The sequence below is a fragment of the Schistocerca nitens genome, chromosome 2 (genome assembly GCF_023898315.1).
Source record: "Schistocerca nitens isolate TAMUIC-IGC-003100 chromosome 2, iqSchNite1.1, whole genome shotgun sequence".
NCBI lineage: Eukaryota > Metazoa > Arthropoda > Insecta > Orthoptera > Acrididae > Schistocerca > Schistocerca nitens.
In genome coordinates this window covers 731,584,721-731,604,976 of record NC_064615.1, presented here as the reverse complement: position 1 = coordinate 731,604,976, position 20,256 = coordinate 731,584,721, and the positions used below count along the sequence as shown (strand labels likewise).

At 43.4% G+C, this 20,256-nt stretch overlaps 1 protein-coding gene across 1 annotated transcript in view; it reads left to right on the top strand.

Moving 5' to 3' along the window:
* Window positions 1–20,256, top strand: part of LOC126235290 (RIB43A-like with coiled-coils protein 2) — a 148,209-nt gene that overhangs the window by 85,969 nt on the left and 41,984 nt on the right. The window contains exon 5 of the mRNA XM_049944016.1: window positions 9,924–10,151. Coding sequence (XP_049799973.1) covers window positions 9,924–10,151 — 228 coding nt within the window. The remainder of the gene's footprint in view (window positions 1–9,923; window positions 10,152–20,256) is intronic.

Genomic DNA, 20,256 nt, shown 5'->3' with positions numbered 1-20,256 from the left:
TTCTCCACGACAGTATGTTGCTGCGTTTCTACGTGGTGGATGCTAGTATCCGGTCCGCAACTGTATAATTCATGTCGTAGGAGACAAAAATCCAACGAACAGCTACTGTTTTTTTTCTTTGAATTTCATTTGGAGACAGGTTTGGAAAACTTACATTTCCATTAGCAATGCAGAGCAAAGAAAGAAAATTTGTTATGTCAGTAATGAAAGATAAAAGTGTACATTTATATTTTCCTTTTTTCATAAACGTTTTCCTTGTGGCGGAAAATAAGCAAATGAATGTCATACAACACCAAATCCGAAATTGAATTACTCTGAGGTCAGATTCCTACAGTTTTTTTGATTCTTCTGTTAATAATACATCAGTATTTTTCAGACACTGCTTATTAAACTAATAGTTCGACAATATTCACGACTGTCAGCACTAGCCTTCTTTGGAACCAGAATTATTATATTCATCTTGAAGTCTGAGGATACTTCGTCTGTCTCGTATATCTTGAGCACTAGTTGGAATAATGGCATCCTGCTTGGCTTTACTAAGGAGCTCAGTTATTCTGAGGGAGTGTTGTCCACTTCAGAGGTCGTCTTTCGATTTATATTATTCAGTGCTCTGTGAAATTCTTCTCGAAGTATCATATCTTCCACCTTATCTTTATCTATTTCCTCTTGTTTTTCTATAACATTGGCTTGAAGTTCATTTCTGTTGTAGTTAAGCAGTATTTAATTGACATTTAGCAGGAACCAATTATGTACAAAAGAGATGTCGCAATACCCATAGAGAACTAGGCCAAGCGTAGCTTGGCTACCTATAAACAGACTGGGGCCCGTGGCGGGCTCTGGCGGTGATCTCTCTCTTTCTCTTTCTCTCTCTCTCTCTCTCTCTCTCACACACACACACACACACACACAAATAAACACTTTCTGAGGCGCCCTCTGCGGCCGACAGAACATTGCCGCACGCACGGTCTTTTGAAAGTACGCATACGCATTACAGCATTCCTCCTCTCTTAGGGAAATCAAGTATTCTTGAGACGTCTGTGCTGTTCTCTTCGTCCGCTGGGCCCTAGCTAAGGTGGCAAGCTGCAACGGGAGCGTACTGTTTGAAGTGCTTCAGCCATGGACGCATTCTATGCCCACCTTCCCGTGTCGAACTCGGGCGTCGCCTCTGGTGACAGTCCTCATGGTATTGATGATACTGGTATAAGTGGTTGCTCAGGAATGTGTGACGGAATACATGACGATGATGTCAGAAGCAATAGAGGAACTTCTGGTTTGGCCTCCGAGGATGATTGCTCTCATCCGCACGGGAGTTGAGAAACGGCAGCAGTAGATGTTGTGATGCCCGATGTGGATGGGCTCGGAGGTGGTGGTGTGAGATCTGGAGGCACGCGGCCGTTCACGTGAAGTCGAAGCTGATCGTGGTCCCTCGAGCAGAGGCGGTCCTCCGTGTGGATGTCACAGAGATGCCTCACCCAACATCTGGTGATGACAGCTGGAATCCACTTAGGGGGACGCCCGAAACCATGGGCACAGACAGTCACACCTGGCTGGAACAGGCGCGGTGGCTGCACAAGATATGCACCAGGTGGAGGACGCAGCTGGAGCCTGTGGAGTAGCTCCACCAGGCGCTTCTCGCCAAACGGCGAAAGGAAAGAAACCGATCTAAGGCAACATCTGATGCAGAGCTGGCAACATATCTCTTATGTGAAGTTTGAACGTTCGCACTAGGCGTTCCGCCTCACCATTAGATTGTGGATGGAACAGCGGCGCGAGGATGTAACGGGTAGCACGGGAATTGTAAAATGCCGCAAGCTCTTACAATGAAAATTGCGCACCATTATCGGACACTAACTTCGTGGGCAAGTCTTTGAGCGAAAAAATTTTGGACAGGCTGCGACATTAGCAGCTGTGGATGTAGAAACACTTATGGAAAACAAGAACATGCGTCATCGACCAACAGCCAATAAGCGTTGGGAAAGGAGCCAGCGAAACCCACATGTATACAAGGAGACAACGACGCCCAGGGAGCTGCTTGGTGTATCGCACACTGTGAACACGAGTCAACCAGGTGGGGAATGTCACTGTGCGAGCCGGGCCAAAACACGTGTCGATGGGTCTACGCTTTCCTGCAGGATACATCCCAATGATCTGCATGTAATAAACGGACAATGTGCGACCGAAGCACTGAGAGGATCACTACCAGAAGGGCCGCGTGATCCATGTCTGAAAGCAGAACACCATCCACAACAGAGAATCGATGTCGAAAGATCTAATAATTACGGAAGTGGTCGGATGCACGAGAAGGTGGTGACTCTGGCCAAACACGTAGTATGAGTGCTAGGATCTTCTGCAAAACGGATTCCGGTGCTACAGTCTTCGCGATCCGTGTGCTAGGTACAGGAAAACCGTCAACCATCTGCTGTGCAGCGACATCAATGTGAAAACAAAGAAATTGCTCGTGACCAAATCCTGGATCCGAACCGGCCGGCATCGACATTAGCGTGTTGATTCGTAGGGAGGAAATGAATCTTGTAGAAAGGAAAAGAGCCCAACGTTGAATGTGATGTGCCGTTTTATGTGGTATAGACGCAGAAGGACTGAATAAGGAAACCAGTGGTTTGTGATCGGTGACCAGGTTGAGTTTGGTACCTTAGAGATAAAGTCCTTATCCCTGAGCCAGTACCGCCGCCAACCAGTACTGTGAAGCGTCCGGGTTAGGTACCAAGTGGAGGCCTGGCTAGTACGCCACTAAGCAGGAAGCTGACTGCACAGTGGTATTAAGAACGACAACACGGTTTCACAATGCGGCGAGCGGGCATGTAACGGCTGCACGATTGTCGCTGCCCAAGGGAAAAATTTATAGCAGTAGGCGACTTTGCCTGCAAAAACCTGAAGTTCTGCGACTGACGTAGGGCGTCGAAGCGACGCAATAGCAGAAACATGTTTGTGCAGGAGCTTGAGACCCTAGTGAGAAACTTCAAACTCAAGATAAACGATAGAAGGTTGAAAAATTGACATTTTTCTAAGTTACACTTCAGCCCAGCCGCTTGGAGGACAGAAAAAAAGAATAAGGAGATTTCGTAAATGTTTCTCAGGGGAGGCACTGGAAACTAAAATGTTATCCAAATAGTTTGCACAACCTGGCACAGACGTTTTAAGTAGTTCCAAAGAAACGTTGAAAAATAGCGGGAGCGCTGGGAACTCCAAAAGCCAACGCCAAGTATTGGTGCAGTTCCAAAAGAGGTATCGACAACTAGCATAAGTTGTGACTTTGTATCTGAAGGGAGTTTTTAAATAGGCATCTGACAAACATTGACCACCTAATAACTTTGCAAAGAGTTCGCCACGGCTTGGTATCGAGTATATGTCCATCATAGATCGTGCGTTCACAGAAACTTGAAAATCGCCACAGAGGCGTTAACTGCCCCGACTGTTTCTTTACTACAACTAAGGGGGTAGACTGTTTACTTGATGCAATACGCTGAATACAGCCGGATTCCGCGAGCTCATCTAATTCCTTTTTGACTTGTTTGCTGAGTGCCACTGGAACCAAGGAGGCCCGGGAAAAACGAGGCCGAGCCGAAGGTTTCACAGTAAAGTGCGCTTGAAAGCTGTTGGCACACTACAACCCAGGAGAGAACGAAAAGGAAAACTCAGAACCAGAACATAATGCATCTAAATGTGTATTAGGCACTTGTTCAGACACTAAATTCACTTCATCTGAAATGGTAAAACCAAATAGTTTAAAAGCATCTAACCGAAAAAGATTCTCCGTAGAAGCATTATCTACAACAAGAAATGTATATGACCAGACTACTGACTTGTAGATCACTGGGGCAGAGAATTGGCCGAGAATAGAAATACTCTGTTTCTTATGATGTACTAACTTTCGTGACACAGATAGAAGAGGAGGGTGGTCCAACTCCATATAAATTTGTGAGTTTAACAAGGTCACCACAGCTCCTGTATCCGTTTGCATGTGCAGAACTTTACCAAAAACCACGATATCAATGAAAAACTTGTTTGCTGCAACAGAAATAGCCAATACAATTTTTGCATTCCAAACAGAAGCAATGTGACCTTTTTCGCTGCGATTACGACAGGTAGCCCAGGGTTTAGGGCAGTCTGGTCGCTCATGGTTAATGAAATAATAAGGGCAGGATGGGAGCGTGGAACGCACACGTTGCTGTTTACTGACCAGCGTACTACGAGGTGCATTCAAGTTCTAAGGCCTCCGATTTTTTTTCTAATTAACTACTCACCCGAAATCGATGAAACTGGCGTTACTTCTCGACGTAATCGCCCTGCAGACGTACACATATTTCACAACGCTGACGCCATGATTCCATGGCAGCGGCGAAGGCTTCTTTAGGAGTCTGTTTTGACCACTGGAAAATCGCTGAGGCAATAGCAGCACGGCTGGTGAATGTGCGCCCACGGAGAGTGTCTTTCATTGTTGGAAAAAGCCAAAAGTCACTAGGAGCCAGGTCAGGTGAGTAGGGAGCATGAGGAATCACTTCAAAGTTGTTATCACGAAGAAACTGTTGCGTAACGTTAGCTCGATGTGCGGGTGCGTTGTCTTGGTGAAACAGCACACGCGTAGCCGTTCCCGGACGTTTTTGTTGCAGTGCAGGAAGGAATTTGTTCTTCAAAACATTTTCGTAGGATGCACCTGTTACCGTAGTGCCCTTTGGAACGCAATGGGTAAGGATTACGCCGTCGCTGTCCCGGAACATGGACACCATCATTTTTTCAGCACTGGCGGTTACCCGAAATTTTTTTGGTGGCTGTGAATCTGTGTGCTTCCATTGAGCTGACTGGCGCTTTGTTTCTGGATTGAAAAATGGCATCCACGTCTCATCCATTGTCACAACCGACGAAAAGAAAGTCCCATTCGTGCTGTCGTTGCGCGTCAACATTGCTTGGCAATATGCCACACGGGCAGCCGTGTGGTCGTCCGTCAGCATTCGTGGCACCCACCTGGATGACACTTTTCGCATTTTCAGGTCGTCATGCAGGATTGTGTGCACAGAACCCACAGAAATGCCACCTCTGGAGGCGATCTGTTCAACACTCATTCGGCGATCCCCCAAAACAATTCTCTCCACTTTCTCGATCATGTCGTCAGACCGGCTTGTGTGAGCCTGAGGTTGTTTCGGTTTGTTGTCACACGATGTTCTGCCTTCATTAAACTGTCGCACCCACGAACGCACTTTCGACACATCCATAACTCCATCACCACATGTCTCCTTCAACTGTCGATGAATTTCAGTTGGTTTCACACCACGCAAATTCAGAAAACGAATGATTGCACGCTGTTCAAGTAAGGAAAACGTCACCATTTTAAGTATTTAAAACAGTTCTCATTCTCGCCGCTGGCAGTAAAATTCCATCTGCCGTACGGTGCTGTCATCTCTGGGACGTATTGACAATGTACACGGCCTCATTTTAAAACAATGCGCATGTTTCTATCTCTTTCCAGTCCGGAGAAAAAAAATCGGAGGCCTTAGAACCTGAATGCACATCGTATGTTGGGGCGGATGCTGCTGGGACCGAGGCCTTGACGCTGTGATCGTGTGTGCGGACCGCCGCGACCGTGTTTTCCCTCTGCAAACTATCTGAAGCATGTGTGGAGGAGAGGGTTGGATTGCTGATACCTCACACCGTGGCTCATTTGGTTACCCGTAGCTCGCGACACCTCGAACGACTGTGCGATATCTCAACCTCGAAGAGGGCTGGAGTTTCACAATGGAGGGCTCACTCTCGCACCCTACGATCGGGAGCTAAACGAATGATAGCATCTCTCACCATCCGATCAGCATACGGCATCTTATGCACGTCCGACCCAAAATGACAGTGATGGCATAACCTCGGATTCCAGCCGCCCATGCTCGATGGGACTGACGTGGTCGCTTCCTTCAGCGGTAAAACTCAAACCAGGATGCAATAACAAGTGTGCGCTTAAGGTAATGTTTTGAAAGAAGTTCACACATTTCGTCAAACGTTAAAGAAGACGGATACAGCAAAGAGTCTATTTGGCGTAGGTCTTGATACATTCTCGGCGATATTGTAGTGCTTCGAGGATTTCCGCGTAAATTCTAGAACCACTCGTCCTTCTACAGTCTCGAAGACACGATATTTTAAAAAATAAGTGTGAGAGAACGTACATACTGTGCGACACATGTTTGTGTGTAGAGGCTGGAAAGGAGTCACGATCACGAGGTAGACAGGGCGGTCGAACAGCATCGACACGTGTTTGCCGCACGCGCCACAGAAGCTGTATTGGAAAAAGCAAGGAGTGTTTATGTATCTTATAGTGTTTTATATCACTGACTATCGTAACGAGATAAAAGAAGAACAGTTGAAACATTGTTAATTAAAATTCATGTATTGGACTTGAGAGAAGCAGGACATGTGCATAACTGCTGGTGGTTATTAAACGAACTCTATTGTAAATGTATTCTAATCGGAACTGACGTGAGACGAGTCGGTTGGCTTGCACGAGTTTGAATATTTATATGTGGGAAATACTGAATTTGTTCTCTGTGGAAGTTGAAATATACTATGACTGAGTTAAAAGTTTTCTTCGAGTACTGAATTATTTCAGAAATAGAGAGAGAGTCTTATAAATTCCCGTAACCAGCATTATTCTTCGGAGAAGAAGGTTTTGGAGATCGACGGAGCCGGCAATCCAGAGAAGAAGATCGGCTATGCAGATCAAGTAAGTCAACTGATGTGAGAGAGGTGCGAATTAAGCAATCCAACTTCACACCGCTTTTTATCGACACACAGCCTTATAATATCCATGAAAGCAATAAGGCATAACATAAAACAACGTCAGTAATCCCAAAAGCTTGAAAGTGTTGCCGCAGACGTTTCTCACATGCCTCCCCTTCTTCAACGGACTGATTGTATGTAGAAATGGGAGGTGAATAAACCAGGGGGGACGCAGTGGTCAAAACAGTAGGTGGCACGGACTGAGCGTGACGACTAGACAAAACAGAACCCAGTGGTTGAAGTACCTGAGTTTGATTGTCCAACGCCTGTGATTGGTGGTGCAACGCCATGGCGAGTGATTCTTGCAGTTCGACCAAACGACGTAAAATGTCCTCCGTAACACCATCAGCCATCGTGAGAATAAATGGAGGACCAGCCAGTGCAAATATTTGCACAAAGAACAGGACTGCACTCGTCGCCAGTCCTGTTGTAACTAGGTATAAGTACAACATGACCAGTAGACTGAACACAACTTTATTCCACGGAAGGATTAACAACTTGAACACAGTAGTTAAGTAACATTCAGTAGGAACCAATTACGTACACTAAGGGCTGTCGCAATACACACTGGGGCCCATGCCGGGCTCTGATGGTGATTCTCTCTCTCTCTCTCTCTCTCTCTCTCTCTCTCTCTCTCTCACACACACACACACACACACACACAAACGCACACAAAAGTCTGAGGTGCCCTCTGTAAACAACATAGGACTGCTGCACGCGTCGCCCTTGGAAATTATGCGCACATGTCACTGCAGTTTCCCCTTTGTATCTTTATATCTTTTCTATGTATTCCTTCCACCTTCCACTTCTCTCTCCTTTGCTTAGTACTGGCTTGCCATCTGAGCTCTTGATACTTCTACATCTGCTTCTCATTCCTTCAAAGCACCTGATGTAATACACTACTGGCCATTAAAATTGCTACACCACGAAGATGACATGCTACAGACGCGAAATTTAACCGACAGGAAGAAGATGCTGTGATATGCAAATGATTAGCTTTTCAGTGCATTCACACAAAGTGAACCTACAACGTGCTGACATGAGGAAAGTTTCCAACCGATTTCTCATACACAAACAACAGTTGACTGGCGTTGCCTGGTGAAACGTTGTTGTGATGCCTCTTGTAAGGAGGAGAAATACGCACCATCACGTTTCCGACTTTGATAAAGGTCGGATTGTAGCCTATCACGATTGCGGTTTATCGTATCGCGACATTGCTGCTCGCGTTGGTCGAGATCCAACGACTGTTAGCAGAATATGGAATCGGTGGGTTCAGGAGGGTAATACGGAACGCCGTGCTGGATCCCAACGGCCTCGTATCACTAGCAGTCTAGATGACAGGCATCTTATCCGCATGGCTGTAACGGATTGTGCAGCCACGTCTCGATCCCTCAGTCAACAGATGAGGACATTTGCAAGACAACAACCATCTGCACGAACAGTTCGACTACGTTTACAGCAGCATGGACTATCAGCTCGGAGACCATGGCTGCGGTTACCCTTGACGCTGCATCACAGACAGGAGCGCCTACGATGTGTACTCAACGACGAACCTGGGTGCACGAATGGCAAAACGTCATTTTTTCGGATGGATCCAGGTTGTGTTTACAGCATCATGATGGTCGCATCCGTGTTTGGCGACATCGCGGTGAAAGCACATTGGATGCTTGTATTCGTCATCGCCATACTGGCGTATCACCCGGCGTGATGGTATGCGGTGCCATTGGTTACACGTCTCGGTCACCTCTTGTTCGCATTGACGGCACTATGAACAGTGGACGTTACAGTTCAGATTTGTTACAACCTGTGGCTCTACCCTTCATTCAATCCCTGCGAAACCCTACATTTCAGCAGGATAATGCACGACTGCATGTTGCAGGTCGTGTACGGGCCTTTCTGGATACAGAACATGTTCGACTGCTGCCCTGGCCAGCACATTCTCCAGATCTCTCACCAATTGAAAACGTCTGGTCAATGGTGGCCGAACAACTGGCTCGTCACAATACACCAGTCACTACTGTTGATGAGTCCGCTGCTTGTGGTCGTGCGGTAGCGTTTTCGCTTCCCGCGCCCGGGTTCCCGGGTTCGATTCCCGGCGGGGTCAGGGATTTTCTCTGCCTCGTGATGACTGCGTGTTGTGTGATGTCATTAGGTTAGTTAGGTTTAAGTAGTTCTAGGGGACTGATGACCATAGATGTTAAGTCCCATAGTGCTCAGAGCCATTTGAATCATTTTGAACTACTCTTGATAAACTGTGGTATCGTGTTGAAGCTGCATGGGCAGCTGTACCTGTACACGCCATCCAAGCTCTGTTTGACTCAATGCCCAGGCGTATCAAGACCGTTATTACGGGCAGAGGTGGTGGTTCTGGGTACTGATTTCTCAGGATCTGTGCACCCAAAATGCGTGAAAATGTAATCACATGGCAGTTTTAGTATAATATATTTGTCCAATGAATACCCGTTTATCATCTGCATTTCTTTTTGGTGTAGCAATTTTAATGGCCAGTAGTGTAATTTAAAAATAGGGTCATATTTTAAAACGTTTTTTAAATTACTATATATTTGAATATTTTATTAATGCTATTAGATACACAGCAGCAATGGCCTATTCCCAGTGCGCCGCGCCCCCACTCCTTCCCAACCGCACTGATAGGTGAATGAAACAACAATAAAGGGAAAATCCCAGTTTCATATTACGTATATACATATTATTTTAGTAAGTACATTATGTACACATATATTATATTAATAACTAACCTGTGTATACCGGATAATACACTTTCCTGCCTCACTCACTATTTATGACGTTTAACATATTTTGAAGGAATTCTTGTATCAGATAAAATATGCTTTTAATCCAAGTTTCTTGTATGTTACTGAGAGCTTAGAAAATGGCATGTCTAGCCTACCGTCCTTTCTTGCGTTTTGTTTATATTCATTCACCTTCAAGACAAGTTTCTGTATGTTCTGTTTGACATGCATTAGGCAAATTATACACAGTGGCAACATCGTTGGTGGTTGATTTACTGGCTGGCATATGACATACTCCCACCACAGGTCTCTGAAGCTTTTCATGTAAAAAAGGCTTTCAAAAAATTTCCGTGTGAGATGGTTGTACGTAACATGGGGACTATGTGTGGGCAGGCGGAGGAGCAGGAAGAAGAGCGCCGGCGGAATCACCAGCGTGAGCAGGAGGACAACATGGCGGACATCCAGAACTGCCTCAACAGCGACCTGCTCACAGAGAACCCCGACGTAGCCGCCAGCAACCTTGGCCCCGAGCGCAAAGTCGGCTCCAAGTTCCGCGGCATGAGTGCTGAGCAGAAGCGCGCATTCATCGAGGGGCAGCGCCAGCAGAGAGAGGAGAGGAAGGTGCGTATAGCGTAGCCTGTGCAGGCTGACCTAACTGGCACACTCCTTGGCGCCGGCATTAATATCGAGGAAATCTGTGCTGAAACTTCTTACGCAGTAGTGTAGATTACACGGCAACTTGATTTGTAGAATACTTTCATTTGTATGGTTTTTTTTTTAATTTGTTGTGCTGTGCACCTGCAGACCCAGGTTTCAGTTCTGGGGGAGGGGTCACAGTTTGTTACTATATCTCTCCACTAAACATAACTTCCTGTCACTGCCCACTTTTTACTTGTCACTCTTTCGTGCTGAGCAAGTCATGTCAGAAGCGTATTCTCCCGTAACTAAATTAAAAATAATTCCCATATCTTACTTCTGATCAAAGTTTTTGAGAGGTCTCCGCTAGCTGTAAGGCAAGTGATAGAACTGGGAACCCTTCTAAAATATTCCGAGCTGGGACTCCTCTGACACTCCAGCTCTGCTGGCAGTTGGCTGAAATTTTTGGGTTATTGCAATACATATAATATCACTGTGTGAGCACGATATTTCGGAAAGGTCACTTTCTCTTTCTGTCTTTTGTTGAAGTGCTGGTGTATCACAGTCCACCTCTTTCAGTGGTGGTTATTTAAATCTCACTTTTGGAAATCTCAGTTCAGAAATCTCTGACCGTCTGAGTGACACATAAGCGCAAATCGTTTACTGTGACTTGTGTACTCTGTGACTGAAAGATTCCAGAGAGACTCATGTCGAAAGTACACAGATCTGTAATCCATTCAGTTGTACTATACGGTGCCAAATGGTGGTCTTCAACCAAAGAAGAGGGACAGTGACTTGCTATAATGAAAATAAAGATTCTCAGATGGACATCTCGATTAACGCTGCACAATCTTGTCACAGATTACGAGGTTCGCCAATTATGTGGAGTAAACCGACATAAGGCAAGATGAGAGAAAGCGCTCTGTGATGATACAGGTATGTTCTTAGGGCAGACAAAACTGCAGTCGTAAAGACTGGTTTTAGATTGAGAGTAACTGGTAAACAGCCAATAGGATGACCTAGGCAGCGATGGCTTGAAATGCTGCATGGAGAGCTCAAGATCTTGCCTGCACCATGATGAGACACTATATCAGATAAAATGGCTACAGAGAACCAAAACAGTAGACCCTCCCAGCATTCGGAACAAACCCTAAGGAAGAAGAAGAAGATCAAGATGAAGGACACTGGCTGCTCCACAACAGTTTAACAGCAACCTGGCCGATTTACATAGCTGGCTTAGCTGAGGAGATGAGAAATACCTTTTCACAATTGAACATTTGCTTTTCCATTAAGCTTTGCTAGGTCAGTGCAGATTTATTTTCCTGCCCGAGCTCTACACTGTGTATATGTTTACTGCAACATAGGGAGACACGATGTTGCATTGTTCAATTAAAGGTTTTCTACATTCGTGCAGAATGTACGAAGTCCAAGATTATCTTTCATGCTGCCCAGAAGATTCGGGCCTGACAACTTTCTGAGATAGAGCTTAGTTGGTTCTTGTGGAAGTCGCCCCTACATATGGTAGGAACGCAATATTCTGTTCTCTCTCATTGTTTGCTCCTTTTTTACTCTTATTATTGTGTCTGTGTGCCACCAATGCCTTCCTGACTTCTTCATCACTGCATCGGTTGAAAGAAAAAGTGCTTTTTGGGCAGTCTGGCTCCATCAGTTAGTTGCTACACTCATATATTTTCTTTGTCGGGAGGGGGGAATTAGTCTGAATCAACTGATATTTGCCCCAGGACCTACAGCGTTGAGAAGGCCCTGGCACACAAAGAAAATAAACAACAGAAAAGGAAAAATTAAATGGGGGAAATTATCAAAAAAATGGTTCAAATGGCTCTGAGCACTATGGGACTGTAGCGCCTAGAACCGCTCGGCCACCTCGGCCGGCCTAAATTATCAAAAGCCGGCCGAAGTGGCCGTGCGGTTAAGGGCGCTGCAGTCTGGAACTGCAAGACCGCTACGGTCGCAGGTTCGAATCCTGCCTCGGGCATGGATGTTTGTGATGTCCTTAGGTTAGTTAGGTTTAACTAGTTCTAAGTTCTAGGGGACTAATAACCTCAGCAGTTGAGTCCCATAGTGCTCAGAGCCATTTGAACCATTTGAAATTATCAAAACTGATCGGTAAAGTGGAGTTTTTTCCTATAGTAAAATAATGAAAGCTGGTTTTGGGAATCTTCTGATGTAAAGGTAAGCACACCATTAAGTAAACTTTCGAGCAGCCGATGTTGTGTTCAGTGCGACCGCCGGCCGGAGTGGCTTAGCGGTTCTAGGTGCTGCAGTCTGGAACCGGGCGACCGCTACGGTCGCAGGTTCGAATCCTGCCTCGGGCTTGGATGTGTGTGGTGTCCTTAGGTTAGTTAGGTTTAATTAGTTCTAAGTTCTAGGGGACTGATGACCTCAGATGTTAAGTCCCATAGTGCTCAGAGCCATTTGAACCATTTTTGATAGTGCATTGTCGCCATACACTTTCACCAAGCTAGCAAGGATTGTTGCAGAATTATCCCCCTTCAAATACGGAAAATGAATTACCAAGTGGCTTCACCATCTCCCTAGAATTGAATTGTTAGAGGTTACTGGAATTAGAACTGAAAATATGTTGATGCTTCTCGCTGCTGTATTTGGCGATCAAACGATACGGTGCGCAATAGGCTAGGCACTATAATCATCAGTGTTTAATGCTGTGTTTAATTTCGATGATAAGTCATTTGTAGTAGTGAGTATGATTTGTACATGACCTGTTATGCCATTGTGTACTTCCTTATCCGCTTTCATTCAAACAAGACTCTCACAGCAGTGGCTGATCGGAGCAGTTATTTTGACAGAAGATAGAAGACTGTGAACAACTTTGGACTCATATGCAGTTGTTTCCATTCACTACCGATCTTAGCTCTGAATATTGTGTGCGAAGAGTACCCTCATTGCAGAATTCAAACCTTTTCAAATTCAATTACATATAATATTTCTGTGATCTCTGTGTTTACGCCTACTTTTGTTTACAAGCATGCAGTCGCACTAACTAACCTAAGGACATCACACACACCCATGCCCGAAGCAGGATTCGAACCTGCGACCGTAGCAGCAGCGCGGTTCCGGACTGAAGCGCCTAAACCGCTCGGCTACAGCGGCCAGCAACGAACTATCAAATGACGCTATGGTTAGGTGGCGTAGGAAGTTACATTGTGGTCAAACCAGTCTTAATGACGAGGAATGCAGTGGCAGACCATCTCTCTGAAAGATCCAGATATTGTAATAGAAGTTGACACCATGGTTCTTGAAGACTGGTCTATCACAAACATAGTGATAGTGGAAAAAGTGAAATCATCTTGCGTGACATTTTGATTTGAATACGACAAACGGTGGCACCTTAATTTTGTGACTGCTCACACGAATTCAAAAAGCCTGCCGAATTGAGGTAGCAATGGAAATGTTGCACCTGTGGCAAGCCAATTCAGATTACTTACTGAGTTGCCTAATCAATATGGATAAAACTGGGTATGTCACTTTGACCCCAAGACAAAGAACAACAATGGAAACGTGTGAATTTACTAGCGGTGAAAAAGGCAAAGTACAAACCATCATTGTGCTACGTGATGCTGGGCTGTTACGTAGCTGATAGTGCGTCCACACCATTGATACTCAAAGCTAAACAAACAAAACGGGATCAGTTCATAATGGAAGAGTGTCCACAATTTCTTCAGGAATGCCATATCCTGCGGAAGCCACTCATTGGTGATTATATCCCATATGATACCAAATTGCGAAGATGTTGAGTGCTAAATTTCCCCACTATTCCAGATAACACCAGAAATTTTCTGTAGGATTAATACCATGTGATTTAGTGGACCAGTTGAGTTGTGTTCATCAGACTAGGAATGTAAGCATGCAATCCTGTGAACATGGCTGTTGTCAGTAGGAGTGCCCACAGCATACTCTGCATGAAATGTAGAAGAAAGAGCAACACTTGGTGACCAGGAATGTTGAAATAAACATCCTGGTTTATTTCCAAATTAACCTGAATGACTAGGCCCAAGATACAGTACCATAAAATCCCTAAAACATCACGCAATCACCTCCAGCCTAAACTGCATCCTCCACTCGATGTGGGTCAAATGCCTCATTGGAATGTCAGTAACCTCAGTGCCTTGCACGAATTGAACGAGGCCAAATTGCAGCTTGTCAGATCACACTACAAATCTTCAGACAGCTAGTGTATAGTTCCTTGTTATGTGGTCTAATGAAGATGTACAGCTTGATGTACCTCCGCTTGCAAGGCATCTGTGGAGTGGCAGGTAAATTATTGTTGCCATTCACAAGAGCCTGAAAAATATGTTTGTGGTCAGCCAGAAAGCGATGGAGAACAAGTTGACCATAATTTCCAGTCTGCAAGTCCCCATTACTCATTGTGTTCACTGAAAGAAAATGTTCCTATTTGCTATTTACTCAGTGGGATCGGAAATTATGACTATAAATAGAAGTTTTTTTGAGTTGCAACTAATTAATATATTCAGTATAAGTTCACATGCACAAACATAATAATATTCCTAATAAAAATAATAATAATGATAATGTTCCTATCAGAAACAGCACTATTAGCAATTCAGAGGCGACCTCTACGGGAAGTTCCAAGTACAATGATCTGTCGCCTTGACTCATAATCACCAAAAGTTAATTGCTCACCTTAAAATTGGAAAATAATCTCAACACGTGACACGAGGTTTTGTCAACATTACGGACAGCACACAGTTAACTTCCATGAACTTTACTGATCGAGGATGGTGTAGTACAACGAGTTTCTTTCATTGCATCTCTGACCTTATTTATATATGGGTGCAGCGGACCGCCAAACAGAACACCTGCTATCAGCTAATTAATAACTCTATCATTCAGCAATTTACAATCTTATTAATTTTTATATGAATGGAATCAAGTTGTCTGCAGTTACAGAAAAAGTTTAAGCTCGACAGCATTCAAATTTTGTCGACTAGAATTTTTAGAATGGAACCGACATTGGAACATGACCTCCGATCTGCCTCCTTTAGATTTCTTGTAATGATTTTTATTTACACTAAACTTGGTGCAGCTGTATTATTTAATGAATTTAATCAAGTGTTGTAACTAGAAATTTCTATAACAAATACAAATGATACTTATTCTATATTGACGTTTTCGTTCGAAATTTAGATAAATTACTTGAATACTACTAAAGGTAGCTTATTGGTGTTACATTTTTAGTGGTTTTATATCAAAATGAGACTACATACGAATTTTCATCTTTATCAGTCTAATATTTAGCGCCTTCAATTGTTCGTGTAAACGCCGATTTTGACCACAATATTGCACCAGTAAAGTTGAGACTTGTAACTTTTGATTGTGTCATACGTTTGCACATTCTGAACAATTTGTGGCTTTCTAGCTTCATTATGTTGTGCCACTTGTTTTTTTCTTAAAATAATATACTGAGCAAAATTTATTCATCTGATCATTCTGAGATTTGACGATTTTTAACATTAATATATTGAAGCATACCCTGAAAAAGATTGGAAATGTTATATTAATTTTTAATTTCATTCTTAGGTTATGGCGCAATACTTCGTATGTTATGCACAGGTGTGTTATGACTAGTGGTGGGCAGGAAATCGCGTATCTGTTAGAAATCACAGTGACTGAGAAGTCACAGATATCACAGTAGCAACTTTACAGAATCTAACTGCGATTTCAGTCACAGTTAGCAGTCGCAAGTAGTATTTCACATTCAAAGACGTGAGCCATCTATTGGTCGAATTTAGCACTGCTTTCTGCGATTTCAGTGACAAGTCGCAACTGAGAGTCGCAAGTAGCAACTAAAAAGCGCGGTTAACAGTGGCATCTGTTGGCCAAAGTTCGTACTACGTCCATCTCTGCGATACGGTATTGAGTCTAACTGCGATTTCCGTGACAAGTCGCAGCTAAGAGTCGCAGGTAGCAACTAGAAAGCGCGGTTAACAGTGTCATCTGTGGGTCAAAGTTCGTACTACGCCCATCTCTGCGATACACTATTGAGTCCAACTGCGATTTCCGTGACAAGTCGCAACTAAGAGTCGCAAGTAGCAACTAAAAAGCGCAGTTAACATAATTTTCCTAGTGTCATCTGTTGACCGACGTACGTACTTCGTTATGAGAGCCTTGTGCCTCACGAGATCGATGTGCTGTGTGTGCATATGAAGGGCTTACTTCAATAGTGGTACAAGTCCATTTTTGTTCATTTTGAGATACAGAGTCGTAAAGTTAAATGAGCGCTGAAAAATCTGCAGTTGAGATACCAAAAATATTCAAGCATATGGCTTCTTGCTAGAGATGAACCTTTATTTACGTTTGTTTGGATCACTAATTTCAGAAGCATTATAGGACAGAAAAGTGGAGGTAATGGACTTGTACCACTATTGAAATAAGCCCTTCATATTATATGATGACACGCACATTCAGCATCAGTTATGGTTGGTCAAATACTGCTGTGACTCTGAATGTATTATATTAATAAGAAGCAACATTCCCTTTTTCTCCTGAAAATATCAAGTAACGTAACAAATGTGTTTGATTCTGCTTCCAATATGACAGTTTTGGTTAATACTCCACATGCCTACAGGACTTTGCAATGTTAACACAACAGAACTCAGACATCTGTATAAGTGTAGAGAAATGAAAACAGTCATATGAATGCCTCACTTTTGTTCCGACACAGTTCAAGACTCGGGAGAAAAGTTTTACACCTGGTGTTCTACATGGCAACTTCACACACAAGAACTTTTTGCCGACACTACTACCACCTACATAAGTAATCTTTTCCTGTGTTACTTTCAAGTAATGCACTTAAGCTATTCCTGATTTAACTGGAAGATCTGTACTTCCCACTTTCATATCAACTGCCTCAAAATGCATATTGTAGACTTCGGGATATGTTACAGGTCAGTGTCACACCAAGATTGTGGAGAAAGGGGGGGGGGGGGGGGGGGGCATGTCACTCTCCAACAAGTGTTTACCAATAAGTAAGTGGCGGAAAATTATGGGTATAGGACGGCTTAAACATGTGGAAAATGAGATTTATATCATTCACTCACTCACTGTATTTGACATTTATTACTCCTTTAAAATCGCACAACAACTTCAATAAAACACAGTTTAATCATTCACACACTCATTTCACAATTATTTCAGTTTTAAACTGCAAATCCTCTCAGAGCTGTCTTGAATCTTCACGAGTCTCTCTCAACAGCCTTGATGTGGATAGATACGTACAGCAACCAGTAATCAGAGTCAGAACTGTGTCTGCAAAAACACAAGGATTATTAAACAAATGTTGCTGTCATTAATTACTAGCAATATAATTGACAGAGTAGATTGCTAATATTTGCTATAATGAATATCACATTTGCAAGAACGATCTCACTGAAGTAATTAAGTCCATCGAAACGCTTAGAAACTAACCTCTCGTGTGACGAAAACGGTCTAAAGACGCAGTGGCAATTTCTTCAGATCTGTTGACAATGATATTTTGAGTTATCACTTTACTGAGTGACTGAAATGTAGTTCAGGTACCTGTGAACATAACAATATGTTAGAATTCATTTTCTAAATACGAACTATTACGGTACTGTACGGCTACTTACATATTAATTACACTATTAATATTTTCACAGTTGTTTCTTTAATACAAAATTAAAGCCAACGTAAGAAAAAACGTAAAACATACTTGCCAATGACAGTTTTGTTGAGATGCAATTTTCTGTGTTGACAGATGTAACTTTTTCATACGGTGGTAAGTCGCAGAAATCGCAGGAATCACAGAAATCGCAGAAGTCACAGAAATCGCAGAAGTAGCAGAAATCGCGGAAGTAGCAGAAATCGCAGAAATATCAGTGGCGGAGGGAACTGCTACAAATCACAGTTAAGAATAACAGATACTGAAAAGTAGCATTCACAGAAATCACTGATATCGGAAAATAGCAGTTTAGCCCATCACTAGTTTTGACGATGTGGCGCTAGTAGCAGTGAACTCGCTAGCCTGTGTATCTCACACAACGATAGGTCGCTTGTTTCGTCATAATCTGACTCCAGCTGTCCTTTGCATGCAGTTCAGAACCCTATGTTCGTGTGTTAACTGACTGTGATGGACCTGCATTCACTGACAGGAAAAGTTGTTGATGAATTAAAATTTATTCTCGTCGACAAGCTGTGACACTTGCCTCTGCTCCCAGTCCATGGTTGCAAGCGATACACTATTTTATTCATGGTGTGACAATGAGCACATAAAAACACGATAACTCCTTTCTGACATGATAGCTTCTTGCTGCATTTCTGTGATGTCTCGACATCAACCTATCTGACTGTGCTGATTCAATTTAACTCACTAGCACATGCATACCATTTCATGACCTCTGCTACGACTCATGTCACTGGGAAAGGTCACATGATTGCCCGGTACTTATTCTATACCACCTGTCATCAAACTATTTTGCTCAAAAGCCAATACTATTTTGGTCCGCACCTTGGGCTGCATACATACCGATCTCCTAATTAATTGCTAACCTACATAAATTAGTGTGTTATGAGACACCAATAGACCATCTACAGTAAGGGTGTGATAAACTAGCCCCTGGCCCCCAAGTACTGGTCGTTTAAAGTCGGCACCATTTAGAACACTTTGCGTCAACTTTCCCTGTATCAGATTACAGCCATCCTCGGCGACCCCAAAGTAGTAACACTGTAAATGCCTGACAAAGTGTTGTTGTATTACCCTTGTGAGCAGCTGATTAAAATATTAATAATGTAGTAATTGTATTTATAATTAAAACATTACACAATATGAGAAATGATTATAAATGAATAAAACGATTTTCTGTATTGGGTCACATCATTATAAAACACTAAAGCAACAAAATTGCTGAACTGACTAGCTGCGGTCCTCTCCTTGGTGATTAACTGCTTGATACTGGTGAATGTCTTCCCATATATACAGGGTGTCACATTTATCTTGACCACCCTAAATACCATTACTGTTTCTCCAGATGCAAATTACCAAATGTTTCACCCAAATATTCTTTAGCCATAAGGGGACATCAATCAGGATGATTGCCATTGTTGTAGCTTTGTTTTTTATGAAGATAGGAACAGTAGTATGACTTTTTTAAATGGCATCCTGTATTTTTTATTCGATAATTCATTCCCCCCCCCCCATGACCATGGACCTTGCCATCGGTGGGGAGGCTTGAGTGCCTCAGCGATACAGATGGCCGTACCGTAGGTGCAACCACAATGGAGGGGTATCTGTTGAGAGGCCAGACAAACATGTGGTTCCTGAAGAGGGGCAACAGCCTTTTCAGTAGTTGCAGGGGCAACAGTCTGGATGATTGACTGATCTGGCCTTGTAACATTAACCAAAATGGCCTTGCTGTGCTGGTACTGCGAACAGCTGAAAGCAAGGGGAAACTACAGCCGTAATTTTTCCCGAGGACATGCAGCTTTACTATATGATTAAATGATGATAGTGTCATCTTGGGTAAAATATTCCGGAGGTAAAATAGTCCCCCATTCGGAACTCCGGGTGGGGACTACTCAGGGGGACGTCATTATCAGGAGAAAGAAAACTGGCGTTCTACGGATCGGAGCGTGGAATGTCAGATCCCTTAATCGGGCAGGTAGGTTAGAAAATTTAAAAAGGGAAATGAATAGGTTAAAGTTAGATATAGTGGGAATTAGTGAGGTTCGGTGGCAGGAGGAACAAGACTTTTGGTCAGGTGAATACAAAGTTATAAATACAAAATCAAATAGGGGTAATGCAGGAGTAGGTTTCATAATGAATAAAAAAATAGGAGTGCGGGTTACATACTACAAGCAGCATAGTGAACGCATTATTGTGGCCGAGATAGACACAAAGCCCATGCCTACTACAGTAGTACAAGTTTATATGCCAACTAGCTCTGCAGATGATGAAGAAATTGAAGAAATGTATGACGAGATAAAAGAAATTATTCAGGTGGTGAAGGGAGACGAAAATTTAATAGTCATGGGTGACTGGAATTCGTCAGTAGGAAAAGGGAGAGAAGGAAAC